A 12,103-nucleotide genomic window follows, 5' to 3' on the forward strand; every position below is an offset into this window, starting at 1 on the left:
ATGGTGGCTCATGCCAGTAATCCCACTTTAGGAGACTAAGGTGGGTGGATTGTTTGAGCCTGGGAGTTCGAGACCAGCCTGGGAAACATGGTAAAACATCATCTCTACAAAACAACACAAAAATTAGCCAGGTGTGGTGGTGCATGCCTATAGTCCCAGCTACTTAGGAGGCTGAGATGGGAGGATTGCTTGAGCCTGGGAGGTGGAGGTTGCAGTGAGCCAAGATTGCACCACTGCACTCCAGCCTGGGCAACAGAGTGAGACCCTGTCTCAAAAAAATAAACAAACAAAAAATGGAAACAAGAAAAAAATAGTAAACATTGCCAATTTGCAAGTACAGGTATTAATATCACTTAATTTTTAAACTTTAAAAGTGAAAACATTAAAAAAGAATTGTATAAAATAGAAAAAAAGACCTACAATTATAACTCAAATATAGTAACTATTATAAGTTGGTGGTGACTTCATGAGAACAAATTCTCAGAAGTAAACTTACTGGGTGCAAAGTTTCAGTATGTCATGACAGTATGAGATACTTCAAATTTTTTACAAATAGTTAAAAATTCTGCCTCATGTTTCTTTATTATTGAACTTGAGCACATTTTCAAACATTTATTTAGCCTTTTGTAAATTTTCTGCTCAATTATTTGGCCCATTTAAATGTATGGTATTTGCCTTTAATTTTTAGTAATTTGTGTACTTTCCTATAATAAATATTAATGATATCTTTGCATCAAACATTTTGCCTACCTTTGTGAGTCATTTCTGATTGTTACACAATGTATACAATGCAGATGGAAACATCATACTGTATTCCATAAATATGTGCACTTTTTATGTGTCATTTGCAAATAAAAATAATTTTTTAAAATCCCAACACACAGATATGGTCCCTGTCCCCCAAGGAACTTTCAAAATGGACAGAAACAAACAAGAAAATAAACAACAGATAATTACAAATTGTGTGAATTTCTCTGAAACATGTTTTAAAACTATGAGAAGCAATAAAAAAGAGTATTTACTTTTAACAAAAAATGGACTCAGGGAAAGTCCCTTTGAAGTGTTACATGATGGATAAGAGAAGCCACTCGTGATAAATATCGGGGAAGAGCTTTGCAAGCAAAGCAAACAGTAGTGGTGAGGGCTCTGAGAGTGGGAAAAAAATTTGTGCTGTGGGAGGAAACAGAAATATCCATTGTGACTAAGGCTTGGCAGAAGGCAGGAGACAAGAAACGGAAGAGGGGCACCAGGTGAGAAAAAAATGGATGAGGACTAAGATTATACGGGGCTTGGCAGGCCATGTTAACATGCAGAACTCAGGTAAAAGAATTCAATGAATGACACAGAAGCCAGGCAGAGAAGTGAGGGGAACACCAGGGAAGCATGACAGCCAAAGGAGGTGACAGCTGCAGGAGGAGGAAATCAACACTGTAGAATGCTGAGATATTCTGAAATGGGACAGAAACACACAATAGACCGTCTAAATGCAAACCTGTAACTTTCAAAGTGTGATTTTGGTGTAGTGATGAGGACAAAGACAAAACTGAAGCGGAAAGTGAATGAAAAGGATATAAGGAACTAAGGAAGTATAAGCAATACTTTCTAGATGTTTCACTATAAAGAAAAGCAGACAAAAGTAGGCCCATAGACAGAGGGAAATGCAGAGTTCAGAGAGTGTATTTTTATGGAAGATTATGTATCCTGGAACATGATGGGAACAATTCAGAACAGTAGAAATAATGATGAGTCACAGAAGTGGAATGGTAAATTTATATTTTATTGCTTGATAGGGATAGTCCTACTTCATATTATTCTCAAAATATTATATCCCATATTTTTATTCCACAGATGAATTTGAGAATCATTTCATTTCCCTTCATGTCCTTCCCGTCAAAGAAATAACTAAGTATCTGCGTATTAGTATGAAATCTAAATATTTATCTAGGTATACTTGAAATATTAGTAGGATCTGGACTTTCCATCTTACAACTTGGATTGTGACTAAGGCTTGGCAGAAGGCAGGAGACAAGAAATGGAAGAGGGGCACCAGGTGTCCCTCTATGTCTCTGCTAACACTATAAGGTTTGGTGGTTTCTTCATCTTGGTATTTTTCTCATATTCCTCAAGGAGCAGGAAAACCCTTAGTGAAACCTGCCTCTGCAGGTTGATGGCTTGGGAGGAGAGGCATTATGGAAAATGATTAGGTATGTATGCATCTTTTCATCAGTATATATATAAATGCCACAATAATAATATGGCAATACAGTACAAGATTTCCATTCACATGTAACAAAGTGAAGTGGGAGGTTTGTTTTTTTTGTCAATGTTAACACCCATATCCTCATTCCATGTCATAAGAATGTTTGCATGTTTGTTTGCTTGATATTTCTAATAAGGCAAAGAGGAAACTTCCTTTCAGAATTTTAATTGAGAAAAGCAAAGCTGTAATTAGATCATCTTCAATCATTTTAATATTTTAGAGAGAGGCAGACCATCTAGCTGGGCGGAAGAAAAGCAGTGACCAGACTGTGTCCACAGAAATTGACTGAATAAATCTCTTTTTGCAATTTCACTTAACATGGGGGGACAGTAACTGGAAATATGCTTCATCTTACAGGGAGCTGTAAAGCCAGGGTAGCAAACAGACAATTATATTAACTGTGATATCAAAAGAATCAACAGTTACCTTGATAGTAATCAAAAGAACCTTGTTAAAAAGTCCTTCTGACATTTATCTGTGGAAAACTGAGCTTTTTGGTCATTTTCTTACTAAAGGTAATGATGAATTAATCTGGTAATTGGCAAGAAAAATATTTTAGTCTTATCTCATCTTTGGCTATTAACTTTCCCCTAAAGCAATTACCCACCAAATGCTTACTGTTCAAACTAGTTTGTATATAAAAAGCTTGAGATGTTGTTTTCCATGAAAATTGAAGTCATTAGACTTCTATATAGGGGCAATTTTTCTATTCTATCTGCAAACAAATTTCAATAAGAATTTGGTAAGAAGGAGAACTGATCTGTAACATGTATGTTTATGTGTTTATAGGTGTACTATATTTGCAGACATTTTACTAGATATCAAACATGTCATTTTGTCTTTGGTCTTTGAGGAATTCTTGTTCTTCAGAGGACTGATGAGAATGACAATGTAATTAAGTACTATAATTAAAAATAGTGTACCTAAATGTGACTTATTAAAGAAATTCTGTTCCATTTTCATGAAGATATGGAATTAAAATGGAAAACTCAAATGTTTACATTTAATTTCCCTAATTGATAATAGCAGTCAGTGTACATCTTCTTAATATAAGTGGACTTTAAAATTTTTTTTAGAACATAGCATTATTTAACAGATTAACTTAAGGAAATCATCATGAAACACTACCTTTTTCATTCAAAATTGAACCAATTTTGATTACCTTATTTTATTACTATTTCTCTGCATCAAATTAGCATATAGCAGTACTAAAGTCAACACACAGAGTAAATCCTGTTGGCTTTTGTTAAGATTGCATTAAATTACTTCAGGGAGAGCTGACATCTTTATAACATCGTTATAAGGTTAAACGTGTTTCTGTGCATGGGCAATTCTGATCCATTTTCTCAAGTCTTCATTTGTGTTGTTCAGGAGAGTTCTACAATTTTCTTTATGTTGGTCTGGCATGTTTCTTGTTTATTATTGTTTTATCTTTTTATCCTATCTTTAAATAGTTCATTTTGGTTCCATGTACCTTTCTAACTACTGCTGATTCTTAAGTTTATGGAAAAAATAAATAAACAAGACTGGTCAGAAAGACTGTGAAAGAAGAACTATAAAGGGAGATGAATCCAAGCAGATATTTAGACATATCAAGCCTAATAATGGAAGTGTGGCACTGGAATCACGAGACTGACCAATGGAACAGAAAGTTAAGAAATAGACCCGAAAATATGAGAAGGTATCATATAATAGAAGCAGCACCTCAAATCAATGGGTAAAAATGGGCTACTTTATAAAGGATATATTTGGAAAAACTAAAGTTGAAATCATATTTCCCACCATGTAGCAGGGTAAATTCTAAACAGAACAAATGTTAAAACATTAAGATATTAAAGTCAAAAAGTTGTTAGAAGAAAAATAAGAGAATTTTGTTTAACCTCAAATTGTGGAGGTCTTTTCAACTATGCTTGAAAATCAAAAGCCAAAAAAAAAAGACATAAATTTGACACCTAAAATTTAAATTCTTCATGGCATAAGATACTATAAGGAAAGCCAGGAAACCAACAATATAGTGGGGGAAAGTATTTGCAACTCATATAAAAACTGATAGGCTAATTTCCCTAGTACAAAACAAAAGATTCTAGAAATCAGTAAGGAAAAAAAAAACAACAATCTAATAGAAAAGTGTGCAAAGTCTATGAAACGACAATTTACAGAGAAAATAATAGATAAATGGCCTGTATACAAATGAAAAGATATTCAAGCTCAATTCTAACCAGAGAAATGCAAATCAAAAATAACCTAGATGATTTAGTTGATTGGTATGAGTTGTTTTAAAGTTTGATAGGAAACCTGACTGGATAGACTTCTAGTGCAAAAATACTATAATTTTGGTTGCTGAATCACATGAATATGTTAACTATTCATACGAATGTGTTACCTACTTATGTAAAGTATTTATTCATAGTAATGTATTACTTATATAAAAATGGACAAAATGCATATTTATATTGATATTCTAAAATGGAAAATAATATTTTGCTTGACATCAACAAAAAGTAACTTTTATAAAGATAAGTAAAGTGAAATCAAATATATACACATATCTGGTTCAGCTAGCTATTGCTCCTTCTAAACCTCAAACCTGCTCTCTTTCATTAAAAATGCCTAAATAAGAGATTCTCCTTGAGGTCATCAGAAATATCAAAAGAGAATAAAAGATGGAAGAATTTTCTCACTATTAAATTCAGTGTTACTTTTTGTCATGACCAAGTTCCACCACGTAGTACCCTCAATAGTATACTTGTCTTCTTTCTATGTTAGATGTGAGAATCACAGCAAAGGAAGAATGGGCATGAATAGTAAATGGTAAATGTGGGGATGCAGGTAAGGAAGAAGATTATAACAAGTTTTGAGCCTGGGTGTTTGAGGGAATAGTAGAAACATTAATAGAAATGACTAAATCAAAGAAAATATGGTATATGCAGGAGGAGAGCTTGAACTCAACAAAGCAGATTCCAGGCAGAAATGATCAGTAGGTCTGGAGCAAATAGAATTAGAATTAGGGACAGAAAAGACACAAAAGGTACATGAAAAAGACACAAGTGCATTGACAAATAATACCTACCAGCCATTTTTCATATTCATCAATAGCTTGTTTATCTTTATCTTTTTTCTCAGCTCTTTTCAGTTCTTCCTTTCTTTTCTCATTTATTTTTTCTTTTTCCTTTTGCTTGAAAAAAGCTTCCTTTTTTTCATTCCTATAGAGCATAGTGTAAAACACTGGAGAGTTAAAGGAAAATACATAATAAAGATTCCCTAGTACATCTTTGACGGTAATGAAATTGAAATGCATTACTAAATTTCAAGTAAATAAATTTTATAAAATCCTGAAGTGTTACTAATTTAAAATATATCAAAATATTTATGATTTTGGATTACCATTTCTCAACAGCAGTTAAATTATCTTTCTTTTTCTCGGCAACAGTTTCCTCCTCTTTCTGTTTCTTTGCTCTTTCATATTCTCTCTCCTTTCTATTTTTCTCTTTAAGATATTCCATCTTTTTCTCTTTCCATTTTTCAAAAGCCTGAAAAAGTTCAGAATAATTTTCTTACTGTGACTATTTGAAAATAAATAAAAATATGGTTAATCATTAATTTGGATTTCAAATGTTTTAAAATAATTAAGATGTGCAAAGTTCTCAAATACTTGTAGTGCTTCTCCTTTTCTCGCAGCATTTTCTTCTTCAGTTTTCTTCTTGTTTTTTTCTTCAAGCCTCTTTTTGGCAGCTATTTTCTTTGCTTCCTTTTCTTTCATAGCCTTCCAGGCCTCAAATGATGCTAATGCTTCTTCTCTTTTAGCAGCTTCTTTCTACATTGGAAAAAATAATAGAGTGATATACATATATATGTATATATACATAGACACAAATATGGCTAGATATAAATATACACATATACATTTATCTTTAGTCCTCTGATATTCATTATACTTAGAAATTAACTTTCAAAGTAGGTAATTTATTTAGAATGGCTTAGACAAGTTAATTTACAAACAATGTTATCTGAATTATTCATTGGTTTTAAAACATCCTTTTCTAAAAACATTTATCACATATTGACCTATTAATGAGAAAGATGTCAACTATTATTTTTGAAAGTGTACTAAACAAATTATATCAAAATAAACTGTAATAGGCTAAGTGATAACAGTAAAATTTTCATAATAAAATATTTGAAAAAAAAATCAGTAAAGTTATGGGCTTATAAAATAAGTTAGAGTAAGGCAAATTGGCCAAGCCATGCAGTAAGATGCAGATTTTTGGTTTAAATCTTAATTTTGAATAGTATCAAAACATAAAGTTCTTACTGCACAAATGTATTCCAAATGTTGAAAGTATGTGCTCGACTGAAAAATAGGTTGGACACTATATAGCAAGTTATGTTATTATTTTACTTCCTTCCATCTAATCCCATAATATTCTATGTTTGCTTTATTGTTCAATATTAAATGACACAAAACCTTAATATTGGGGTAACATAATTTAGAAGCCAAAGTACTATCTACCTCACAGAGCTATGAAAACCAAACGAGAAGGGGTATGGCACTTGACCACAGCAACATACTGCTATGAATGTGGTTAACAGATAGACAGGCACGCCCCCTGGAGGGCTGCTCCCTTCACTACTGACGCATTATCGTGCAGTTCACTTTGGAAAACATTTTTCTTCTAAATCTATTTTTAGTATTGAACAGCACACTGGAGTTTTTGTCCAGAAGTTTGACTTTAGAAGATAAGAAATAACTGAGCGTATTACAAGCAGGAGTTAGAGGAAGAGACTCAGTACAGAAGAGACAGGAACAAAAGTTCACCTCCATTCGATGGGAAAGGATACAGATCAAGAGCTCAGGTAGGGGTTGGACTTGAAGATACTTATAAAATTCAAGAAAGAAAAGAGGAAAATTGAAGGCTAACTAGTGTCTAATGATCCTTTATCTTCTCGTGCCTTTCTTTTTTTTTTTTTTTGAGACAGAGTCTCTGTCACCTAGGCTGGAGTACAGTGGCACGATCTCAGCTAACTGCAAACTCTGCCTCCCGGGTTCAAGTGATCCTGCCACCTCAGCCACCTGAGTAGCTGGGATTACAGGTGCCCACCACCATCTCTGGCTAATTTTTGTATTTTTAGTGGAGATGGGGTTTCACCACATTGCCCAGGCTAGCGTCGAACTCCAGACCTCAAGGAATCCCATCTGCCTTGGCCTCCCAAAGTGCTGGGATTACAGGCGTGAGCCACAGTACCTGGCCTTCTTAGTTAAGTTCTAAATGAAATCAACTTTTAAAAGTGAATTGGGTGCTCATAAACAATAATAACTTCATAATCAGCAGGAACAAAGCTATCCTATACATATACAAAATTAAAATGTTTTCATGTAAAACAGTTATATCAAATTAAAATGTATAAAGTGAAACAGAAGTAAAACCAGAAATCATTTCTTTAATATACAAGTTATTTTGCCATTTAAAAAGCTGATTTAGGAAAGTTATATATTCAGGGATATTTTACTGAAATAAAAATCCAAAACATTTTTACTTCTATATGTCAGAATACCTGTTCATTTTGGATCCTTAAGTTTTCACTTTCAATTCTTTTTATTCTGTGCATTTCATGTAAATATACATTTTTCTTTTCTAACCACTCCTATGAGAACAAGAAAAAGGTTATATAATATTTAAAATTTCTTAAGTGAATTAGAATTCTTTATATTAACATTTTCTCTGAAATTCAAACGTACAATTTTCTAAAGTATACTATTCTACTTTAAAAAAGACAAAAAAAGACTTTTAGAATTGTGAATAAATTAATACAATCTTTTTTGTATGTACGCCTAACATCTCAGGAAAGAAAAAATTTAATAACTTTGTTCGTAATAACTCCTTTTGTTCATATAAACTTCAAGAAGAAAAAAATGAAAACATATATAGACTTTACAATGTTTTGGCTTGTGCTGTATTTCTATAAATTGCAATGGTATATTCTTTCTTTAAAAACAACTATGATCAGTTATGCAAAGTGTGGAAGCAAATAATTTAGTAAAATATGATTACTCATGTATTAAAAGGAAACTCAATAAATTTAAGTATTAAACCATCATTTTCTATCAGGATTACTTTATTCTTTATAAACAGTGTAGGCTTATGAAAGTGATCATGCTTCTCCTCTTAAAAATATTTTCCTTTTTTACCTGATAAACAGCTGCCCTTATGTTATCTGCTCTATCAGGTTCTATGCTCTGTTTCTGTGAAGGTTTTTGGTCCAAGACTTTTAAAGTCCCTAAATAGTGAGAAGAGGTAGTTGTCGATGGAGTTCTCCTTTTAGAACTAGATTTCTTCAAAAACTCAGAGGTCATTAATCTGAAAAGATCCAAATGAATCAAGACAAAATATTACAATTGCATTTGGTAGAAGAGAGATCTGTTAGAATATGCACGTATAATATTTAAAAACTGGCCAGGCATGATGGCTCACACCTGTAATCCCAGCACTTTGGAAGGCCAAAGTGGGTGGATGACTTGAGCTCAGGAGTTACAGACCAGCCTGAGCAACATGGTGAAACTCTGTCTCTACCAAAAATACAAAAAATTAGCTGGCGTGGTGGCACATGCCTGTAGTCATAGCTACCCTGGAGGCTGAGGTGGGAGGATAGCTTGAGCCCAGGAGGCAGAGGTTGCAGTGAGCAGAGATCATGCCACTGTACTCTAGCCTAAGCAACAGAGTGAGACTCCATCTCAAAAAAAAAAATTGAAAACTACATTATAATTTAACAAATTATAATTACTTTGAAAATGATGTAGGTAAAATGTACAGTCTTAGTATACAAAGAATATTAAATTATGTTGAAGGGGACATAACTTAAATATGTCCCCTTCAACATAATTTAAATTTTATAACTTTAAGTTATATAGCTTTAAAATGATTGCTCTTTTTAAATATTTGTAATTAGAAACTTTTTAAGAAATATGGACCACTTCTCAAGTTACATGGAAAAAACAATACAGTAGGTTATAATCATTCTTTTAATATTTTCTTTCATCATTTTGTTACATGAAGCATTCCAAATATAAAATTAGAAAGAATAGCACTATCCACGTCAGGGATTGGTGGGAAAATTTGGCCAGCCTTTGGTTTTGGTATACAAAGTTTATTGCACCATAGCTGTAATCATTCACTTAAGTTTTGCCTGTGGCTGCTTTCCTGTTAAAACAGCAGAAATGAGTACTTCCAATACAGACTGTATCACCTACAAAGCCTAAAATATGCACTAACTGGCCATTTACAGAAAAAAGCTTGCTAGCTCTGTTTTATTTGATTAATGACAATCTGACTAATGATAATTTTAAAGATTCAGAAGGTTTTTGATTAGCACTTACGAGTTAGGCATTCATTATCATTGGTGTGAATGAAACTATATAGATAATCATTTTAATAAACCTACTTAGTTCATAGATTCTGAAGGCTTTCAGTACAATTTCTCATGTTAGACAATGATACTTGATAATGAATAAGTATCATTCCTAGACTTCAGCTTTATTATCATTTTATATTGCTTATCTCAGGAAAAGTAGGAGAAAGAAGCTCTATTCCAGAAGCAGTGTGGAGCACAAAGAATCCCTAATCCCTGACATTAAGAAAGAAGAAAAATATTCCTAGGACGATCCTGGAGAGCAAAGGTATTGCATAAACATTCCAGGCACTAAAACAATCAGTAATAGACTTACTTTTTATAAATTACTTTATTTCAAATAATATCATCAACCAAGGGGTTTTATCATGAAGTAACTACTTTCATTTTATGAAATGGAAATAAAGAGAAAATACAGTAACACCAAATGAAATTTACTTTATGAAAGTTAAATTAAAACTAGCTTTGCTAGAATGCAAGCCCATAAATGACAAATATTGGTAACTTTATTACCTGGCAGATGCACTGGATGCTCTATTATTTGTTGACTTTTTATTCTTCATATTTCTATCTTCAATTGTTTTCTATTAAACAGAAAATGCCAAAGATGATTTATTCATGACAACTATCCTTTTTAGGCTTAGAGGCCAAACTGCCAGTAAATCACTATTCTTTAAGCATCTACTATATGTCAAACACAGTAGACATTGGGAGCAAATCAGTGAATAAAATGACCTTAAGAATATTAAATTCTAGAGATGGATGACCAAAAATAAATATATAAGCAAACATGGCTCATGAAGGAGATAAAACAGTGTGCAGTGACAGAGAATGACTAGAGTAGGGTTGAGGAGCTGCTTTAAAGAAGTTGGTCAAGGAAGGCTGTCCTGAGGGGCTGACATCAGAGCTAAGAGTGCAAAGGGCCCACCTGAAGGTCTATGAAAGAAAGAAACAACAAGTGATAAAAGCCTGAGAAGGGACGGAACCTGTTATCTTTGAAAAACAGAAAGAGGTGAATGGAGCTGAAGCATAGTGAATGGCAGGGAAAGCGGAGGAAGACGTGGTCAGGGAAGAACCAGGTGAGATCACTATGCAGCGATGAGGAGTCTGGACGGAATTCTTGTGATGAGAAACCAACAAAAAGACTTTAATGGAGAATGATTATATTTCTGTTTAGAAAAGGTCACTAAGTAGAGAGTAAGAATGAAGCCAAAGGTCCAGTCAAAAGAAACAAGTTACAACTTTACTTGTTACATATGAATTGCCTGTTCTAATTTAGAATTGCCTCTATTAGACATTCTACAATCCTGTCTATAAACTCCAGAATATCCTTTCTTCTTTTAAGGAAGAACTTTTCTACTTTACACAGACTGATGGGTGCTAGTGGTAAAGTGAGAGCACAGATATAATAAACACATCCCTAATTTGGCAGTAGTGTTTTTTTCCTAAAGAAATTAGCTAAGCATGATATACCTGGCACATGGCTTAATGAACCTTCTTCATAAATTTTAAGAAAAGCTTGTATTTTATGTTATAAAAGTATTGCTCAAAAACAAATTTTCAGCTGGCCCTGTTTTCTTCTGCTGATAATAAATACACAGAGCTGCTAGCTAATTGCAGCTATAAGAGATAATGACAAATTCAGGAGAAACAAAGACTGAAAATGCTACACCATAAATTTTTAAAGTATAGCACTCAGGCACAATTTAGCGTAGGGACAAGTAATCCTACATATCACATATCTGTTTCTTAAGGTTAGAATAATAATGTTCCCCTCAACAACAACAAAAAACAACCCCACTAAAAAGAGGGCAAAAAACATGAATAGACTTTTTGAAAAGAAGACATACAAGTGGCCAAGAAACATGCAAAAAAATGTTCACCATCACTAATCATCAGAGAAACACAAATTAAAACCACAGTGAGATATATTATACTAGTCAGAATATTTAGCTATTATTAAAAAGTTAAAAAAGTAACAGATGTTGGTGAGAACACAGAGAAAAGGGAATGCTTGTATACTCTTGGTAAGAATGTAAATTAGTACAATCTTTATGGAAAATAGTTTGGGGATTTCTTAAGGAAATAAAAATAGAACTACCACTCAATCCAGCAACCCCACTGTGAGTATCTGCCAAAAGGAAAATAAATCATCATATTAAAAAGATACCTGCACTCATATGTTTATCACACCACTAGTCACAATAGCAAAGATATGGAATCAACCTAAGTGTACATCAACATATGATTGTATAAAGAAAATGTGTATACACACACACACACACACACACACACACACACACACATATACAGGAATACTATTCAGCCATACAGAAAAGAAATAATATCTTTTACAACAACATGGATGGAACTGGAGGCTATTACCTTAAGTGAAATAAATCAGAAACAGAAAGTCAAATGGTACATGTTCTCACAAGT

General features: G+C 33.1%; 1 protein-coding gene and 1 long non-coding RNA gene across 6 annotated transcripts in view; one reads left to right on the forward strand and one right to left on the reverse strand.

Moving 5' to 3' along the window:
* Positions 1-9,932, forward strand: part of LOC129035251 (uncharacterized) — a 53,098-nt gene extending 43,166 nt beyond the window's left edge. Inside the window, exons 3-4 of the long non-coding RNA XR_010126160.1 lie at positions 6,950-7,114; positions 9,819-9,932. This is a non-coding gene — a long non-coding RNA (uncharacterized LOC129035251). The remainder of the gene's footprint in view (positions 1-6,949; positions 7,115-9,818) is intronic.
* Positions 1-12,103, reverse strand: part of MAP9 (microtubule associated protein 9) — a 32,689-nt gene that overhangs the window by 2,600 nt on the left and 17,986 nt on the right. For all 5 annotated transcript variants that reach the window (XM_063664228.1, XM_054485505.2, XM_054485506.2 and 2 more), the window contains exons 8-13: positions 10,178-10,248; positions 8,448-8,616; positions 7,814-7,903; positions 5,913-6,074; positions 5,645-5,790; positions 5,331-5,463 (exon numbers count right to left, since the gene is read on the reverse strand). In XM_063664228.1, coding sequence (XP_063520298.1) covers positions 5,331-5,463; positions 5,645-5,790; positions 5,913-6,074; positions 7,814-7,903; positions 8,448-8,616; positions 10,178-10,248 — 771 coding nt within the window. The remainder of the gene's footprint in view (positions 1-5,330; positions 5,464-5,644; positions 5,791-5,912; positions 6,075-7,813; positions 7,904-8,447; positions 8,617-10,177; positions 10,249-12,103) is intronic.

Source organism: Pongo pygmaeus, chromosome 3, assembly GCF_028885625.2.
Source record: "Pongo pygmaeus isolate AG05252 chromosome 3, NHGRI_mPonPyg2-v2.0_pri, whole genome shotgun sequence".
NCBI classification, from domain to species: Eukaryota; Metazoa; Chordata; class Mammalia; order Primates; family Hominidae; genus Pongo; species Pongo pygmaeus.